At 44.3% G+C, this 20,325-nt stretch overlaps 1 protein-coding gene across 2 annotated transcripts in view; it reads left to right on the forward strand.

The window, feature by feature from the left end:
- PTPRJ (protein tyrosine phosphatase receptor type J) overlaps window positions 1–20,010 on the forward strand; it is a 119,967-nt gene extending 99,957 nt beyond the window's left edge. For both annotated transcript variants that reach the window (XM_034646611.1, XM_034646612.1), the window contains 7 exons: window positions 1,344–1,434; window positions 5,613–5,686; window positions 5,790–5,924; window positions 7,893–8,012; window positions 10,986–11,146; window positions 12,600–12,735; window positions 16,418–20,010. In XM_034646611.1, the coding sequence (XP_034502502.1) occupies window positions 1,344–1,434; window positions 5,613–5,686; window positions 5,790–5,924; window positions 7,893–8,012; window positions 10,986–11,146; window positions 12,600–12,735; window positions 16,418–16,576 (876 nt within the window). In that variant the 3' untranslated portion in view covers window positions 16,577–20,010. The remainder of the gene's footprint in view (window positions 1–1,343; window positions 1,435–5,612; window positions 5,687–5,789; window positions 5,925–7,892; window positions 8,013–10,985; window positions 11,147–12,599; window positions 12,736–16,417) is intronic.
- Window positions 20,011–20,325: the final 315 nt, after the last annotated feature.

Raw genomic sequence — 20,325 nt, forward strand, 5'->3', positions numbered from 1 at the left:
GGCCACGCCACGCACACTGCACACTCGCCCTCCTTGCGCTGCCCCGCCTCCCTCCCTGTGCTGCCCTGCCTCCCTCCCCGCGCTGCCCTGCCGCCCTCCCCGCCCCGTCACTGTCCCTGCACTGCCCCAGTGCGGTCTCTCCCCCAGCTGAATCTCCTCCCTATTTGCATTGGCTTCCTGTGGCTGCCGTAACACATCACCACAGCCTGGTGGCTTAAAACAGCAGAAATGTATTCTCTTGTGGTTCTGGAGGCCCTACTAGGTCCAAAGTCAGGTGTCAGCAGAGCAGTGCTCCCTCCAGCTCTCTGGGGGGAGCCCCTTCCTTGCCTCTTCCCTTGTGGGTGGCTCCAGGTGTTCTGTGGCTTGGGGTGCTATCTCCGCTCTGTGGCCCCCTCCTCCTCCTCCCTGTGGCTCCCCTCGGGGTGTCTTGGGTGAGCACTTGTGTTTGGACTTGAGGCCCACCCACAGGGTCCAGGATGATCTCACCTCAAGATTCTCAACTCAAATCCATCTGCCAGGACTTTTCCAAAAGCAGCTCACATCCACAGTAGTGGGAGTTAGGACGTGGGCCTGCCTTTCTGGGGCCACCGTTCAACCTACTACACGACTCAGAGCACAGCTCAGGAGGACGTAAATTCTGTCTTTGGGTCCGTTTCATCTGTGACGTATTGCCTGTCACCGCTGTCCAGTGTTTATTTAATTCCGCCTCATTGTAACGTTAGCTATTTCTGCCTACACCCCGCTTCCTAGGTTGTAAGGTCCCCGAAGGCAAGGATTATCCTTTTTCTTTTAGTTGAACCTCTGCATTCCTTTCCAAGGGCTGCTGTCACAAAACACCACAGACTGATGGCTTCAGACAACAGAAAATTATTCTATCACAGTTCTGGAAGCCCGTGGTCCACAGTCAAGGTGTTGGCGGGGCTGTGCTTTGTCCGAGCCTCTAGGGGAAGACCCCGCTGGGCTTCGACCAGCTTCTGGAAGCCCCATGCATTCCTGACTTGTGGTAGTCTAACTCCTCTGCCTGCATTCAGCTCAGCATGGCCGGCTCTCCTGTGCGCCTGTATCTTGGTGGCCCTTCTCCTTCTACAAGGACATCAGTCCTGTTGGATGAAGGGCCCACCCTACTCCAGTATGACCTCATCTGGTTTTGATGACCGCTGCCAAGACCAAAGTTCCAAAGAAGGCTGCCGTCCCAGGGATTGGAACGTCAGCCTCTCTTTCTGGTGGACACAGTCTAACCCCAAACACCCCTGCATTCCCCCTCTCTTCTGTCATGCTCTGTACTCAATGTAAATAACATCCGGGCACTAAATAAAAGGACAACTCATTTGTTTTGTTTTCAGGATCTGAAGCTCGTTGGCATTAGTCTCCCTAAATACGCAGCGGAACTGCCTGAGAATAGAGCAAAGAATCGCTATAATAACGTTCTGCCCTGTAAGTTGTTTTTTCCACACGATCTTCCCTTTTCTCTGTCACTGGCTGTCACGCCTCTGCAGTGGAGGGGAGTGGGGTCCAGATGCTGACTAGCCACGTCCACAGTCATTCAGGGGTCCCCTGCGGGGTGCTGAGCCCTGTACTTAGGCGTCTTCCATGGAATCCAGTCCTCAGGAGAACCTTAGGAAGTATATAGTAGAACACTCGTTTTGCAGATGAAGCATCATCCATTAAGATGAACTATGAAGCCTCCTCCATAGAAAGTTCTTTGTGGTCTCTCTTTGGGTGGGAATTAGGACACGAAGAAGTTATCAATAGATTGCAGCTGTGTTCTGATTTCGCTGTAATTTAGAGGCTCTGCTGATAATNCCCCCCCCCCCCCCACGTATTACTCTGGTGTTTGTGCTTTTGGGAAGATGTCTACTATCATTTCTAGAGTCATGATTGCATCAGTGTTTCTAATGGCTTGTTTTTTTTCTTTCCCTTCCTATGATGAAGACCTAAAAAGTGAGTAGCTCCCTTAATTTTTTAATAACTTCTATTTTTCTGTTTTGAGTATGAACTTTATTGAATGTAAAAAAATCCTAAGAAGTTGTTCTGTTTTCTTAGATCCAAGTTAATCAAAGTGGAGAATTTCGAGGCCTACTTTAAGAAACAACAAGCCGACTCCAACTGTGGGTTTGCAGAAGAATATGAAGTAGGTGGTTGTAAATAACGTGTTTTTTAATTGCTTTATGTTTCTCCTGAAAGTTGGAAAACCGCCGGTTTTTGTTGCAGGGGGAACCACTGGGTGAGAGGAGGCCCTCTTAGAGGGGAGTGGAGCCCTTGCATGTCCCTGGGAGGTCCCACTGTGGCCACGTGGCTGTGGGCACTTAGATGTACCCCCACTGCTACTGGTTTGTGTGTTTAATCTCATTGAGAAATGAAGATTATGCAGAGAGAGGGAGAGAAACTGGGTGTTTCAGTCCGAGGGTTGTTAACTGGAGTAGTTGGGAAGCCCTGGGGGCTGGCATGGGGGCTGGGGCTTACGGGCCTGCAGCCCATGTCCATTCCTGAGCATTCTGTGAAGTGCTGCGGAAAGAGTTTCTGTATTTCCGTCCCTGTTGTGCTTGAGCCACCCCCGCCAGCCTGGAGCCCTTCCCTCAGAACGGCCACGCCACGCACACTGCACACTCGCCCTCCTTGCGCTGCCCCGCCTCCCTCCCTGTGCTGCCCTGCCTCCCTCCCCGCGCTGCCCTGCCGCCCTCCCCGCCCCGTCACTGTCCCTGCACTGCCCCAGTGCGGTCTCTCCCCCAGCTGAATCTCCTCCCTATTTGCATTGGCTTCCTGTGGCTGCCGTAACACATCACCACAGCCTGGTGGCTTAAAACAGCAGAAATGTATTCTCTTGTGGTTCTGGAGGCCCTACTAGGTCCAAAGTCAGGTGTCAGCAGAGCAGTGCTCCCTCCAGCTCTCTGGGGGGAGCCCCTTCCTTGCCTCTTCCCTTGTGGGTGGCTCCAGGTGTTCTGTGGCTTGGGGTGCTATCTCCGCTCTGTGGCCCCCTCCTCCTCCTCCCTGTGGCTCCCCTCGGGGTGTCTTGGGTGAGCACTTGTGTTTGGACTTGAGGCCCACCCACAGGGTCCAGGATGATCTCACCTCAAGATTCTCAACTCAAATCCATCTGCCAGGACTTTTCCAAAAGCAGCTCACATCCACAGTAGCGGGAGTTAGGACGTGGGCCTGCCTTTCTGGGGCCACCGTTCAACCTACTACATGACTCAGAGCACAGCTCAGGAGGACGTAAATTCTGTCTTTGGGTCCGTTTCATCTGTGACGTATTGCCTGTCACCGCTGTCCAGTGTTTATTTAATTCCGCCTCATTGTAACGTCAGCTATTTCTGCCTACACCCCGCTTCCCAGGTTGTAAGGTCCCCGAAGGCAAGGATTATCCTTTTTCTTTTAGTTGAACCTCTGCATTCCTTTCCAAGGGCTGCCGTCACAAAACACCACAGACTGATGGCTTCAGACAACAGAAAATTATTCTCTCACAGTTCTGGAAGCCCGTGGTCCACAGTCAAGGTGTTGGAGGGGCTGTGCTTTGTCCGAGCCTCTAGGGGAAGACCCCGCTGGGCTTCGACCAGCTTCTGGAAGCCCCATGCATTCCTGACTTGTGGTAGTCTAACTCCTCTGCCTGCATTCAGCTCAGCATGGCCGGCTCTCCTGTGCGCCTGTATCTTGGTGGCCCTTCTCCTCCTACAAGGACATCAGTCCTGTTGGATGAAGGGCCCACCCTACTCCAGTATGACCTCATCTGGTTTTGATGACCGCTGCCAAGACCAAAGTTCCAAAGAAGGCTGCCGTCCCAGGGATTGGAACGTCAGCCTCTCTTTCTGGTGGACACAGTCTAACCCCAAACACCCCTGCATTCCCCCTCTCTTCTGTCATGCTCTGTACTCAATGTAAATAACATCCGGGCACTAAATAAAAGGACAACTCATTTGTTTTGTTTTCAGGATCTGAAGCTCGTTGGCATTAGTCTCCCTAAATACGCAGCGGAACTGCCTGAGAATAGAGCAAAGAATCGCTATAATAACGTTCTGCCCTGTAAGTTGTTTTTTCCACACGATCTTCCCTTTTCTCTGTCACTGGCTGTCACGCCTCTGCAGTGGAGGGGAGTGGGGTCCAGATGCTGACTAGCCACGTCCGCAGTCATTCAGGGGTCCCCTGCGGGGTGCTGAGCCCTGTACTTAGGCGTCTTCCATGGAATCCAGTCCTCAGGAGAACCTTAGGAAGTATATAGTAGAACACTCGTTTTGCAGATGAAGCATCATCCATTAAGATGAACTATGAAGCCTCCTCCATAGAAAGTTCTTTGTGGTCTCTCTTTGGGTGGGAATTAGGACACGAAGAAGTTATCAATAGATTGCAGCTGTGTTCTGATTTCGCTGTAATTTAGAGGCTCTGCTGATAATTTTTCCACGAGAACATTTAGAGACATTGTCTTTTTTCTTTGAAGCCGTGTTTTTCTTTCCCGGTCTAAAACATTAATTTAGGATTCAGGATTAGATTCAGGATTTTTTAGCCTCTGCATGCTTTCTCTTCATGCTCCCTACCATCCCTCCTTGTATTGACAGCAGACATTGACCCTTGTTCCAAGAAAAAGGCTTTCAAAATCCGGCAGGTGGGATCCGCCCCAGCACAGCCCGTCCAAGGTTAACTCAGGCTCTCATTGACTGGCCTGTTCTTGTGATCGTTGCAGAGATTTTCAGAGCCAGAGTTCGTGTATTGTTTTTATTGGTAAAGTTTTGGTCTGAAACTCATGCTGGTCGCCGAGTTTAGAATTGTGTTAATTTGTCCAGGGAGGATGAGTTAGCGTGTAGTCAAAGACCGGGGAACACAGGTGCTGCTGCTGATCCCTCCACCTGACATTTGAAATTCTAATTTTATTTCATTTCTTGAGTTGGGCAAGCTTGTGTGTGCTTTTTTTTTTTTTTTGTAGTGTTTATACACAACTGATAAATTGTGGGTGCATTTTTAAGATCCAAATACGAGGATTTTGTGTTTTAGTTGTGTGTGCATTTTTAAGATGAAAACACGAAGATTTTGTGTTTTAGATCTTTCCACTCATAGTGGACTTACCTATTCAGTTTATTCTTGAATTCGGTACTGTCTTTTTGTAATGACATTTTTATGAGACTAGAGAAAGTATGCAAACCCTTCCAACACTAGATTTGAATTCTGACCAGATATCAGTGCTTAATCTCGCTGACCCTCAGTCTCCTCATTTGTAAAATGGGCACAAAAGCTGGTAGGGTGGTTTTGAGGAATAAGTAAAATTGCTCCGTGTATCCCCTGGCTCATGACACACACCCAAGGATGCTAATAGCAATAGGTTGGTATTGTTTGAGAAGGAGGTCTGGCGTGATGAAGAGCTTGGGCCCTGGCTCCAGGCTGCCCGGGGTTCGAATCCTGGCTCTGCCACTTGACTAGCTCTGCTGGGTAATTGCCTGACTCCTCTGTGCCAGTCTCTTTGGCTGACTGTCAGGATTAAGTAAGGTCATCTCCGTAAAATACTACATGTCACACCTTCAGGATGTGACAGGAGCCCCTGTGTTGCCATTTTGTACTTTTCTGTCTTGTGTGTAACTTTCCTCCCACATTTGCTTCTAATGAGGACCTCTTTTCTCTTAATGCCATAGATGATATTTCCCGTGTGAAGCTTTCTGTCCAGACCCACTCAACTGATGACTACATCAATGCCAACTACATGCCTGTAAGTGGGGACATGAGCCCAGGCCACCACTTGTTTGGATGAACTCTTCAGGGCTCATGCTTCTGTCTTTGACACTGAATTTGGGTTGCTTTCCATTTTCTAGGGCTACCATTCCAAGAAAGATTTTATTGCCACACAAGGGCCTTTGCCGAACACTTTGAAAGATTTCTGGCGTATGGTTTGGGAGAAAAATGTATATGCCATTGTTATGTTGACCAAATGTGTCGAACAGGGAAGGGTAGGTATCTTTTATTTAAATCATTAAATTAAATTAATGCATTCATTTTGAGCGTGGCAAAAGGGTAAGTATCTTAAGAAGCATTTGTCTTTCTAAAGAAAACACTCCCCCAAACATCAGCACCTCTTTTCTTAGAAACTCGTTTTCTGTCTATTTCTCCTCCAGGAGAAAAGTTTAAAAATATGGTTTTTTTTAAAAAGTATTTTATTGTTACCTTCTTTTGTGGGTAAATATCAATGTTCTCTATTCACAAGGTCACTGCTGGTAGAGTTACAAGCAGTGGGAGTGGGGTTAGCTCTGTGCAAAGCTCCTGGGGCTCCGGTAGTCACAGTGCTGGGAATGGGCACCAGCGCTCTGTGTCTCTAAGCAGCCAGCATCTTCACCGTGAAATGAGGGATTCCACCAGCTTGGTGATCAAACCTAATTTTTAGCATTGGAACCCTTCCTCTACCCCAAATCTCAGACTCCTTCCCAGATAAGTCTCAGCTCTCCCCTGTCCCCTTTTAATGTCACTTTAATTTAGCAGATGTTTATCCTGCCCCAGCATGTGTAAGGTGCTGTGCTAGGGGCTGGGGAGGGGGAGGGAAAGATAACAACGAGCAGTAAGAGCAGGTTCCCATCGTCACGTTGCTTGTGATCCAGAAGCTTGTGTTCTGTAACCCTTCCTTACATGCCGAGGACAGGCTGTCACGCAAACAAAAGAACTTTATGAGTGCAAATAAACTTTATGGTGCTGTTGAGCCCAGGGCCTTGCACATGGAACATTCTTATAAATATCTGTTAGACAAATGCAAACCGTGTAGTTAAATTAATGGGGAACACGAAGAAGATGAGTTTAGGTGGACCGTTGTTTATCTTAAGTTAGGAGAGAAGTGGCTTTTACTGGCTCTGGGTGAAACGGGAAGGGAGCCAGTGAATTTACTCCATTTATGTTATTTCTTTCCTATAACAACGCTCCTCTATAATTATTGTATAGATGGGAAAGCTGAGGCTCAGAGTTTAAGAACTTGTCCCCAAGGTAGCCACAGACACCCAGCTGGGAAGAGGCTGAGCTGAGAGCATCAGCCCCACGTCATCGTGTGTCCAAGTCCTGTGTTCTTTCTGGGAGCAGTGGTCTAGAAACTGGATCTTTTTAAAACATACAGGTCCCCAGCCAGAATCACAAGCTCTGGAGGTGGGGTCTGGGCATCTGTTTTTAAAGCAAAACAGACCTCCCAGGGGTGAGTCAGATAATCCGGTTTGGAAGCCTCCTGCAGTAGAACACACCTGGGGGGAGGGTGGAGGGGGGAGAAAGTGTGTGTGTGTGTGTGTGTGTGTGTGTGTGTGTGTGTGTGTATTAAGTCGTTTGACACATTAGGGATTCAGATATTCTTGCAGAGCAGATGTTTTCTCATTTTTATTTCTGTTTACATCTGCCCACTGATTTCTATAAATCAAAGACCCAGAGTGATTTAATTTGGTTCTCTTTGTTGGTATCTGCATTTGTATTGTAATTAGTGTGGATCTAAAAGTATTGGGGAAAGTCCTCGTTTCTTCTAGCTGCATGGGGTTATGGGTCAGTCTGTTTTTAGTTTGGTGAACAGTTGTGGGCTGGCTGCTGTCAGGAGCTGGCTGGGACTGTGCCTCAGAGAAGGGGCAGTGGTGCTGGGACTGTGTGCTCAGAGAAGGGACAGTGGCTGGTCTGCTCTCAATCCATTTTCATGCAGGAATGCGGGCTCAGGCTGGGCCAGGTCTTCTGAATTCTCAGGAAAAGCCAGAAATCTGGATTTTTTGAGAAACCTCCCAATTTTAAAAGAGTTGGCAATAATTTTAAATTAAAAAAAATTTTTTTGGAGTCAAACAGAACCTAACTAAAGGGCTGACCCAGTCTCTGACGCCAGTTTTCAATATCTGGTCTCCCTTGCGAGGCTTTAGTGATGGCAGACATTGCGACCTGACTTTTTGTGTAAAAATGCAATTTTATTCCAGACCAAATGTGAGGAGTACTGGCCCTCCAAACAGTCTCAGGACTATGGGGACATAACGGTGGCAATGACATCAGAAGTTGTTCTTCCAGAGTGGACCATCAGAGACTTCACGGTGAAAAATGTAAGTAAGAGGCCAAGATGGATAGGTGTCAGATAAAAGGACCGTATATTAGTTTGGGGATGATATTTTTAGGTTGATATTAACCAATATTTTTTTTTAATGCATCAGAAAAATACTTTTGCTCTCTTTTTACAGAATGAAAACTATCTACTTTAAAGCAACCCTTTACTTTCTTAAGAGGGAGTTCATATTATTTATTTATTTTCTCATTGAAGCGTAATTGACATTTAATATTATATTAGTTTCAGGTGTACAACATAGTGACCCAACAATTATATCCTCTACTCAGTGCTCACTAGGATAATGAAGTCACCGTCTGTCACTATACGATGTCATTACATTACTGACTCTATTCGTCCCTGTGACTCATATGTTTTGTAAGTGGGAGTTTGTACGTCTTAGTCCCCTTCACCTCTTTCACCCGTCCTCTGACCCATTTCCCCTCTGGCAACCACCAATTTGTTCTGTGTTTTTATCAGTCTGGTGTTTTGTTTTGTTTTGTTTTCATTTTTGTTATCATATGCTATTCCTGAATGAGATGAATCTTAAAAGCCTAGCTCAGCAGCAGCAACTGTTCCTTCCACTTTCAGTGACTTCTCTATAGGGTTTTTGCTATAAACCAAGGCCCTTTTGGCTTATTTGGTTGCAAATATGACATCAGGAGTGGCAATTTGCAGCTGGGAGCAGTTTATGAAAGCAGTTATGTTGATAGGATTTCTGGGCATATACACATGGCCTCACCTCCCAAAAGTTCTGAAAAAAAAATCCAATTACATGGTGGAGGCACTGCAAGAAGTCAGATGATGTGTCTTTTTTTCTTAAGGGTGTTTAGAAATAGAGGCAACGAAGTCACATTGATATGTTTTGGGGAGCATGTAAATTGGTATAACCCTTTGTAGTTTGTATGAAAAGCATAAAAATGACCATTCTCCTTAGATGGGCTGGTTCCACGTTTGAGAGTCTGTCTTAAAGAAATAATCTGAAATATAGGGCAAGGCTTATTATTCACAAGGAGGAATCTCAGCATTCTTTATAACGGAGGGAAAATTTGGTATAACGGAGGGAAAATTTGGAGCGTGTTCAAATATCTAGCTTTCAGAGAATAGATAACTATAGGTTACCTTGTCAGTGTATCATTATTTAGCTATTAGAAATGATGGCTGCATAAACTGCATAATTACCATGAGGAGACGTGAGATTGCAATTAAGTGAAACATACCAGGAGACAAAATTTTATGCATGTTGCAAATCGTGCACCAAAGAAGAGCCTGGGAGTAGATTCAGTCGAGTTGACTTTTATGGTGGGGAGTTGGTGGGTTAGGTTCGGGTTTACAAGAATTATCCTTGAGGATTCCATAAGTCATGGATATAGGGTAGTATATTAAGTATTAATTCTTTACTGATCGCTGCGCTCTAAGGTTCTGATTTCACTTGATATTCCAACCCCCCTGCTGGCGGTGCCGTCAAAGCTGTTACACACAGGTGCCACACATGGTGGCTGAGAAACCCTCATAATATACGTATTTCTATAGATTTCTCCCATTTTAAACAGACCAGATTATTCTTGGTTGCTTTCAGTGCTTGTGGAGGCAAATCGTGGGTGGATTTGTCCACATCATTTAAACAAAATTACCACGATGTTATCATTTTTGTTAACTAAACTCCAGACTTTGTTTGGATTTCACATTTTTCCACGAAAGCCCTTTCCTGTTCCAGAATGGAATGAATCCAGAATACCACGTGGCATTTAGTAAAATACTTTTTCCCCCCTACGGCTCCTTTTTATTTACACAAAATGCATGAATATATTTTCCTTTTTAAAAGTGGGAACAGAGGAGTCTCTTTTGACTGCCACCCCTAATCTTAGTCCCTTGGCCGCTCTGCACGGATAATGCTGGAAAGTCCAACCTCCCCCAGCCCCTTCCTGTCTGCTCATCTCACACAGTTGCTTTCCTTCTTTGGATGAATACTTTTGGTTACATTTGTGATTGTCACCTTTGTGTGTCTGAGACTTCACAGTCCCCTCTCCCTCACTCTGCCTTATTACTCTTTTCTTCTCCATATTTTGAACCATGTGAATGTACTGCTTTTATAATGTATATACATAGAAAAATGGGCTTCAAAAGGTAGCTCTCATAGGAGATGGAAATGCCTAGAGTCCAGTTGTAGGTAGGAGGCTGAGGTCAGTGCCCAGGGCTGGGCATAATGAGCACAGTTGAATTGGGACGGGAATGGTCCAGCCTGGGGGGAGTGCTGATAATAAAAGGTATCTGCTTTGGTCTGTGGTGGGAAACCAGTCTGTGTCATAACTAACTCTGTTACAACAAGATCCACTTTCTATTGTCTGTCTGATGTTGAAATAGATGTGTTTCTTTGTGTGTGTGGGGGGGTCCCTTTTCTCAACCTCGTGCAATTCTAGATATTTACTTAGTGCTCACCGGTTACCGGCTGCTTCATGAGACTCTCCGGAAAGCATGTGGATGGCGAGCCAGCTCCTGCCCCAAACGTCCTGATTATCAGAGCTGCGTCGGTGTAATTCATTTTTGGTGTTTGGGTTGATGGCATTCCCAGGTGGGCTCAGGGAGGGGCTTCCTGAAGCTCTAAGGAGCTGTAGGTCTGAGACTGTGAGTGCATTACTGGCAGGCCCCTGTAGCGGGAAAGGAAGGTCTGGACTCAGGATCAGAGGACGAGGCACCTGTGCTGCATCTGAGCTGAGTGTGGGGGAGTCGCTTTACTTTTCAGAATCTTTACAGGAGGATGATAACCCCTCCTTGGGCGTATTGTGGGATTTGATGAGCACGTCAAAGTCTGGGCAAGCACTTTAGCAGCTGTTGTACCAAAGTAAAATTGCAATTTTGCATTGTAACCGCTCCTGTGCAGGTGCGTGTCGGTTATCCCACGCGGCTCAGTCTCCAGGGACAGCGCCACTTCACGTGGCCCTCTTGGACGCTCACCTCTTTCCTTGGCTTTTAGATGCAGACGAGTGAAAGTCACCCTCTGCGACAGTTCCATTTCACGTCCTGGCCGGACCACGGCGTTCCCGACACCACTGACCTGCTCATCAACTTTCGGTACCTGGTCCGTGACTACATGAAGCAGAGCCCTCCTGAGTCGCCCGTGCTGGTTCACTGCAGGTGTGCAGACGGCGGTCCGCATGGCACAGATTTCTCATGTCATTACAGATGTGGACGCTTTAGAAAAGCAACACATAAGAGCGAATGCAGTAGGCATTTGCAAATTCAAGAAAGGTTTGGATAAGGGACCAGGGACTGAACAGGGATTGGCAAACTATAACTTGTGGGCCAGATCTGGTAGATCGCCTCTATTTTTTTTTTAAACTATAATGTATCCTAATTTATTTCTTATTTATAACACTTTCTTATAAAATATTTCAACCTCACAAAAATAGAGAATAATAACAATCTAATAAAGTATAACGTGAGGTCACGTATGTTTCTTTTTGTTAATAAGATCTTACAGATAGAAAGTCTCTACTTATCAGTCTCCTTCTTACACAGTTAAACGGGGTCCTAAAGTGGATCTGAATCATTCCTTTGCATGCATTTGTATTGTATTTCATACATATCTGTGGTTTCATATAGCTTTAAACTTCTTTTTTAAAAAAGATTTTGTTTATTTATTTGACAGAGAGAGACAGTGAGAGAGGGAACACAAGCAGGGGGGAGCTGGAGAGGGAGAAACAGGGTCCCCGCTGAGCAGGAAGCCTGACACGGGGCTCGATCCCAGGACACTGGGATCATGACCTGAGCTGAAGGCAGATGCTTAATGACTGAGCCACCCAGGCACCCATATAGCTTTAAACTTTTACCAGATTTTATGATATATACCTCATTCTGCAACCTCCTTTCTTCATTCAGCATTTTTGGTTTGTTACTTAACAAAGTTGGAACACATAGTTCTATTCATTTGATTTATTAACAATTTTTTTTTGGGGCACACAAAAACTATCTAAATTAATATATACAAGTTCATGAGTTTGAAGGTATGTACACCTGTGAAACCATTGCCACAATCTCTTTGGCTGCCTGTTTTTATAAATAAAGTTTTATTGGAACAGAGCCATACTCATTTGTTAATGTCTATAGTTACTTTCATGCTATAATGGCAGAAAGAGACCATTTTGTCTGCAAAGCCAAAGATATTTATTATCTGGTCCTTTACAGACAAAGCTTGCCCCCTGCTTCCTGCTTTAGAACAATAAGACACTAGCTTTCAACCTAAAGAAATTAATTTATGACAGAAGAAAAGAGGGGCTTTGTTGCTCTCTGTGGAATAAGTTGATGAAACTTGCCATCCTAGGTTATGGTGGTAACTTGAATGAAACTGAGATTCAAGAAGCCCTAGCAAGATGTTTTATTTGTGGCATTTGACTCAAAACGAACTTTAGGGGTTGGGTTCCAGTCCCAAGGAATGCAGTCCAACTTGCCAAGATTTCAGCTGAGCAAATGTTTAATGATCCTGGGCATTGATAGTGGAGGAGAGCAAGATATATGTACAAAAAAAGACATTTGAGACCTTTACATTAGAGTAACCCATGGTGACGTGCTCATTTCTTTTTCTCTTCAGTGCTGGGGTTGGAAGGACGGGCACATTCATTGCCATTGATCGTCTTATCTACCAGATAGAGAATGAGAACATGGTGGATGTGTATGGGATTGTATATGACCTTCGAATGCACAGGCCTTTAATGGTGCAAACAGAGGTGAGGCCAAGCTCTGTGTATGGTAGGCTGCTTTTTCAGTCTGTTTTTAAAAGGTTGCATCATGTCATGTACTTGGGTTAAAACATTTCAGCCTCCTACATCTTCCTGGCTCTGGGCTGTGAGGGAACACTGGATTTGTTTTACATCCTTAACTGATGTGTGATTGAATGATCTGATGCAGTGAGATGGTGGTAACGGATATCAGCCGTGGTATATTACAAAGCAAGGTAATATCAGGATTCCCTACCTGGCAGCTACTAACTCATCAGATAATCTGAACTTTGGGTTCTAAACTCATAAAACTGGTATTATCATGCTTTGTTTCTAAGAAGGTCTGACCATCCTTAAAATAAGCTCATGAACGGACTCATCAGATGTTAACGATGTGAATGAAATGGCTCAATGTTGCTGTGTTAATATGGCTGTGTGTCCTCACCCAGCCGAGGAAATATTACACAATGTCAATTATCGTAGCTACAGGGGGGTGGCTGGCCAATGGAGATGATGAATGCTTAGTATCTATAATGTCAGTTGGGTAACACCGTTGGATTCGGCTTTCCCTCAAATGTTCCTGTTAAACATTGTTTTCGAGTCATGTTCTCAACAACTGTATTGGGAAATAGCCTTCCTCGACACTGTAGGGGTGAATGTGTCTTGACCGGGATGAGAGCAGAATATAAATTTTGTATCAGGCTGTCACCCCGTACCAATTTAGAACTCTATGAATATGTACCGTGTTTTTGAGTCTAGCAGGGAATGTTCTGGAGGCCTGGGTACACTGTGTGCCTTGGGGTGAGCTGCACGGTTGTGGTAGAAAGAGTGGAATTCACCTCTGTGTTGGTCAGAAGAGATTTTCTTTTTTCTGCTGTAATTATGTAGAGTAGGATTCAGTCTTTTATCCCCTTTTGAGATACAGAAATCTTATACCTGCCTACAAATTCTTTTCTTGTTCCTTTTCTTTTGTAGTTCGAAAATGTAAGCTTGTTTGTTTTTTTTTTTAATTTTTAATTTTATTTTTAAAAATTTTTTTGAGAGAGAGAGTGCACGCATGCATGAGCAGGTGCGGTGGGTGGGTTGGGGTAGAGAGAGAATCTTTTTTTTTATTANTTTAATTTTATTTTTAAAAATTTTTTTGAGAGAGAGAGTGCACGCATGCATGAGCAGGTGCGGTGGGTGGGTGGAGGGGTAGAGAGAGAATCTTTTTTTTTATTATAATAATATTTTTTATTATATTATGTTAGTCACCATACAGTACATCCCTAGTTTTTGATGTAAAGTTCCATGATTCAGTAGTTGCGTATAATACCCAGTGCACCATGCAATACGTGCCCTCCTTCATACCCATCACCAGTCTATCCCAATCCCCCACCCCCTCCCCTCTGAAGCCCTCAGTTTGTTTCTCAGAGTCCATAGTTAGAAAGAGAATCTTTTTTTTTTTAATATTTTTTTTATTATATTATGTTAGTCACCAAACAGTACCTCCCTGGTTTCTGATGTAAAGTTCGATGATTCATTAGTTGCGTATGACACCCAGTGCACCATGCAATACGTGCCCTCCTTACTACCCATCACCAGCCTATCCCATTCCCCCACCCCCCTCCCCTCTGAAGCCCACAGTTTAGAGAGAGAATCTTAAGCAGGCTCCGTGCCCCCAGCGTGGAGCCCCATGTGGGGGTGAGATCATGACCTGAGCTGAAATCAAGAGTCAGATGTTTAAGTGACTGAGCCACCCAGGTGCCCTGTAAACTTGTTCATCTTAAAATATCTAACAAAACAGGATTACATGAATGTATTTTTCTCTATTACTTTTTCTTCCCCAATCCTACTCCCTAAAGGTAGCCAATGCTTATACTTTGTATATATCATTATAGGTTTCTTTATGTACATGTAGAAAAACACGTGTATACACACACACAGTANTTTTTCTCTATTACTTTTTCTTCCCCAATCCTACTCCCTAAAGGTAGCCAATGCTTATACTTTGTATATATCATCATAGGTTTCTTTATGTACATGTAGAAAAACACGTGTATACACACACACAGTATTTTTTTTTTTTTTATAGCTAGTGCTTTTTAAAAACTGAGTACAGTTGACACATAATGTTACTTTAGTTTCAGGGGTACGACATAGTGATTCAGCCAGTCTATATGTTATGTATGCTCACCACAAGTGTAGCTACCATGTTGCCACACAACCCTAATACCATTGATTATATTTTCTATGCTGTGCCGTTTACCCCCTTGACTTATTTATCTCAAAACTAGAACCCTGTACCTCCCACTCCCCTTCCCCCATTTTGCCCATCCCCCACCTCCCTCCCCTCTGGCAATCACCAGTTCTCTGTATTTATGGGTCTGTTTCTGCTTTTTGTTTGTTTGTTTTGATTTTAGATTCTATGTGTAAGTGAAATCATATGCTATTTGTCTTTCTCTATCTGACTTACTTCACTTAGCATAATACCCTTTCGATCCATCCATGTTGTCACAAATGGCAAGATTTCGTTCTTTTTTATGGCCGAGTAATATTCCATTGTAGATCTNAGTCTGCTCTATACCACATCTTCTTTACCATTCATCTATCATGGGCACTTAGGTTGCTTCCATGTCTTGGCTACTGTAAATAATACTGCAATAAACATAAGGGGGCACCTATTTTTTTCAATTGGTGTTTTTGTTTTCTTTGGTTAAATACCTGCTAGTGGAATTCCTGGTTCATAATGGTATTTCTGTTTTTAATTTTTTTGAGAAACCTCCATACTGTTTTTCACAGTGACTGCACCAATTTACATTCCCACCAATAGCGCACGAGTGTCCGCTTTTCTCTACATCATCACCAACACTTGTTGTTTTTTGTCTTTTTTCCCCTGCCATTCTGACAGGTGAGAGGTGATATCCTATTGTCGTTTTGATTTGCATTTCCCTGATGATGAGCAATATTGGGCATCTTTTCATGTGTCTGTTGGCCATCTGTATATCTTTGGAAAAATGTCTATTCAGGTGCTCTGCCCAATTTCTAAGCAGGTTTTTTTTTTTTTTTTGATGTTGAATTGTATAGGTTCTTTATATATTTTGGATATTAACATATAGAGTATTTTTTAAAAATTGGATCCTATTTTATATATAATGCCATGCTGTGATTTTTTTTTCTTTTATAGCATCATGGATATCTTTCTTTCAGCATATACCTTTTCTTCCTCTTCCTCTTTTTAATGGCTACCTGCAGATTCTGACAAGGTTACCTGAGGGTTGTCTCCACCTGACTGTACCCTGCTTATCCCCCTTAACTTAACTCTCCCCTCTGTTGAGAATCACAGTTTACTCCTTATACCACACATGCTTGCTAACCAAGTAATTCTTGTTGGACTTTCTCTTGTTTGACTATATATGTGCATTTTTCCCTCCACATTTGTTCTTTGCTCTTCCCTAAGATTCTGGGACTCCTCCTTGGGGTGGGGGGATGGGGAGCATGTCCCTCTGGTTAAGAATGATTGATGATGAGACTCTTGCTCTCTGTGGTTTCAGATTTTATCAGAATGTGGTGGCCTCTTGATAAATGTGCGCTTGAAGGGGTGGGGGGGGTTGGTGGGTTTGGGGGAGTGGTGGTAATCTGAAAATAGCCTTGGGTGCTAATAATCTCTGGGACCTCTGCTCATTTGCTTTCTCTTTTTACTCTCCTACAGGACCAGTATGTTTTCCTCAACCAGTGTGTTTTGGATATTATCAGATCCCAGAAGGACTCAAAAGTAGATCTCATCTACCAGAACACAACCGCAATGACAATCTATGAAAACCTTGCACCCGTGACTGCGTTTGGAAAGACAAATGGTTATATCGCCTAATTCCAAAGTCAGACCTTTCTGGAGTTACCCAGACCGTCACACCCACAGCAAAGGAAAATGCCCCGATGTGGACATGTTTTTATATGTCTAATACCTTAATTCTTTGTTCTGTTTTGTTAGAACTAATTTGAGGGTGTGAAGGCGCACATGTACAACATGACAGATGGGACGTTGGGGCTGTCAGGGGCTGTGGATGGGTGGTGAGCTAATCAACTACATTCCTGATCACCAGTGGGATGAGTTCACTTTTTTTTTTTCTTTTGTCTTGAGAATTATGGAACACCAGGAAAAGTGAGCTATGATTTTTTTTTCTTTTTCAAAACAGATTCTTTTTAAAAAAGACTATTTTATATGATTCACATGCTAAAGCCAGGATTGTGTTGGGTTGAATATATTTTAAGTATCAGAGGTCTATTTTTACCTACTGTATCTTGGAATCTAGCTGATGGAAAATACATAATTGTGGATGATTATCATGTAGGGAGGGGGTACGTGGTGCCTCTTCTGCCTGGGTTTTCTATTTGAACATGTGCCTTTTCTGAATTATGCTTCCACAGGCAAAACTCAGTAGATATCTCTATTTTTGTATTGAATCTCGTAATTGGAATATACGGAATATTTAAACAGTAGTTTAGTATCCAAGGTTCAGCCTTCTCAGTAACATTCCTGTTCTCATTCGACTAGAGGAGGCCTCCCCTCTCCCCCTCCACTTGCCCTCTCCCCCGTTTTTGTGCTCTATTCTTTCTTCCCTTTTCCCCTCCCACTTTTCCCCAAAGACACTTCTGTTGGGCCACGTTCAGCCCATTGGTTGAGAGTGGAAACAGGTATCACCTTGAGAATTTCTGGGGCGGGGGAGGGAAGCAAAGGAACCCTACAGTAACATAATCTCCTTTACTTGTCCCTGTTTTATCCTTTTTCTTGTTTCTGTATTTGGTAAGAAGGATTATTTAAAGGTGCAATATGTGACTTAGTGATTCATGATGCTCTAGGTTTTTAGTAATGTTTTACTCAGGTTGGCATTTTATGTGTGTCTGTGTGTCCGTATATATGTGTGTGTGTGTTTAAAAGCGTGGCAATCTGTGAACACTTCAGTGTGAAAACAGTGTCTGATTAATCCCTCCTCCCTCAAAGTCCACTGGCTTTAGTCTATCTGCAGTGACACACACCCATATCTACTGTATATATATATACTAAACTCTTAAAACAGTCATTCCTTTGAATTGAGGTGTACAAAGTTTGAATTTGTATCAAAGATGTAATTATTTTTAAAACCTCTTTTCACTATACTGCTGCTGTAATTTGATTTTTTTTAATGTAGATTAATTTTTTTTTTTTGCTTCAGGTGGTGTATCCACCAGGAATTTCAGAATTTATGTGGATTTATTTTATTGGTACATAATCTGTAAACTTCTCAAGGCATTAACACGAAAGGATTTGTTTCTTTTTATTTTATATTGTGGCTCAGGTTATATTTTGAAGTTTTGAGTTTATCCTCCTATAGGCAATGAAGTATATAAGGTCTTATGAAGGAATTACCAAGTCCCTGGAATCCTGTGGCCATTTTCCACAGTGTTAAATCCTGCTGTAAACTTAGGACAATGGTGTCCAAGTGAAAACGGAAGCGGGGTCTTCTCCGAGTGCCCTGGTCACCATTGACCTGGGGGAGCCCTGTCTCCTGACCCTGCCATGTTCCTCACTCTGTTGGCACTTTGAGAGCTGACTGGACATGTTAGTGGGTTATGAAGGGTGAACCACAACCGAAAGCCCTTGTTTCAGTTTGGAGGTTTAGCGCTTGTACGTCTTTTGTCCCCTTTTCCCCTTTGAGGTACTGAAAGGATTAAAAGGAGAAGTGGTGACATGTCGTGTTTGGGGAGAACTTTCTTCCCACGTAGAAATTGCACTTTTTGCTGAATCCTTGCTCTCTTTCGTGGCAAGCAGTTCATTCAGCGTCAGGCCCTTAAAGGAATGGGTTATACAGGCCTGGGTGCGCCTTCTGGACTTGACCTCAGAGTGGCCTTTGGCTCTTGAGGCCTGCATCAGGGAAGTCACATGGCCCCAGGTTGCTGAGTGATGCCGGGTTTGGGAGGGCGGCTTCCAGACCTTCACACTGGTCTGCCCCTCGATGCACGCAGCTCTCGGAGAGTTCCCTGACCGCACTGAGGGGCCCCTGCCCTGGGGAGAAGTTCTGTGGGCCACACCCCTCTCCACTTCAGGTGTCAGGAAGCCACTGGGATGGATGTGTAGCTGTCAAGTCCAACACAGATGCTCTGCGCAGCCCTGCCTACATCCCTGCCATGGAGAAATCGGCGGGAAGGACTTGGCTCTAAAAATTCCTTTAAGAGGTTAAAGCAACAGTAATTGTAAACCTATTGTATAAAAACACACGAAAACCCCCCCAGAAACCCTCCTCCCTTCTGCCTGATACGGGTTTGGGAAATGGGCAGCAGCCGCAGCAAGCCACTCTCAGATGTCATTCCCAATCCAGGGAACAAAGCTTGTGGTGGGGAGGTCTGGATTCCACATGGCAGGTCACACGAAGGTCACAATGCTTCTTTGCGTCCTGAAGAAGGCTGGGTTTGGGGCCAGTGGGGGTGGTGAGGGTATTTATAGCACAGTGATTGAAAAGGGAAGATTATTGTGTAAATATAAAGGACACATGGGCTGGGGGTTGGCCATAGAAAAGAGAAGGTGCTTTTGAGCTCCTGCCCCAAAGCCTCCCAGGAAGAGCAAACTAAAAATTGAGGAGTCCAGTGGAATCGGGGAGATGGTGTGATCATCCCTGCTTTAGTATTTGCCAGTTGCATACAGAAAAACAGCCGGGGTGAAAGACTGGTGGTCAGTGGGTTTGGGGGATTTGGGTCATCGGTACCTTCTCCCAAAAGCAAGGATGTTTGCCTCCAAAGGTAAACCTAGTGACACAGGGACCAGTGGAAAATGACATTTGGGGTCTGTTCCCCGTGGGCACAAAGGGACCTGGCTGGACTTTGGCACACTTGACTGCACTGGATTTGGGCTTCATCGAGTCAGAGGCTCCTGGGGGATGGGGGCCAGCTATGCAGCTTTTCATCTGAGATAAAAAAGCCTGGTTTTCTTTTGCAGTGTTGGGTTGTGCTTAGGGGGCTAAACGAGTCTTGGCGACTGACCTTGATTTGCCTCAAAAGTCCAAGTTCTGAGTTTTCAGACTGTGTAGCCGTCAAGTGTTCGACATACTGTAGCTTTTTTCCCTTGGGGGCACATATGAACAGGATGTATTGATATGGACTCTAAAGCTGTAATTTTCTTGTAACTATTTTGGAATGATGCATATTTCTAATGTTTGTTATACTTGTACAGAGTATTGCTGTTGGTTGCTTTTTTTTTTTTAAGGAAAAAAATGGCCTGAAAAAAATTTTTTTAAAAAGACTCACAAATACCAAATACAAAAAATATCAACACGTTGTGCCTATGTTTCTTTTTTTCTCCCCCCCACTTTTCACTTTAGGTGCACACCATTTCATTTACAAAACAGTGTCCTGGCCGGCATGTAACTGGGGCATCCTTAATGAAAACATGTGTCCCTTTTGGATTTTCCAGCTTGTGTTTGTTTGCAGGGCTGGTGCAACAAGGTGCCATAGGCCAGGAAGCTGAGACAACAGAAACTTACTCTCTCACAGTCTGGGGGCCTGAAGTCCAAGATCAAGGTGCTGGCAGCCTGGTTTCCTCTGAGGCCTCTCTCGGCTTGCAGATGGCTACCATCTCCCTTTGTCCCC

The sequence above is a fragment of the Ailuropoda melanoleuca genome, chromosome 16, assembly GCF_002007445.2.
Source record: "Ailuropoda melanoleuca isolate Jingjing chromosome 16, ASM200744v2, whole genome shotgun sequence".
Lineage (NCBI taxonomy): Eukaryota > Metazoa > Chordata > Mammalia > Carnivora > Ursidae > Ailuropoda > Ailuropoda melanoleuca.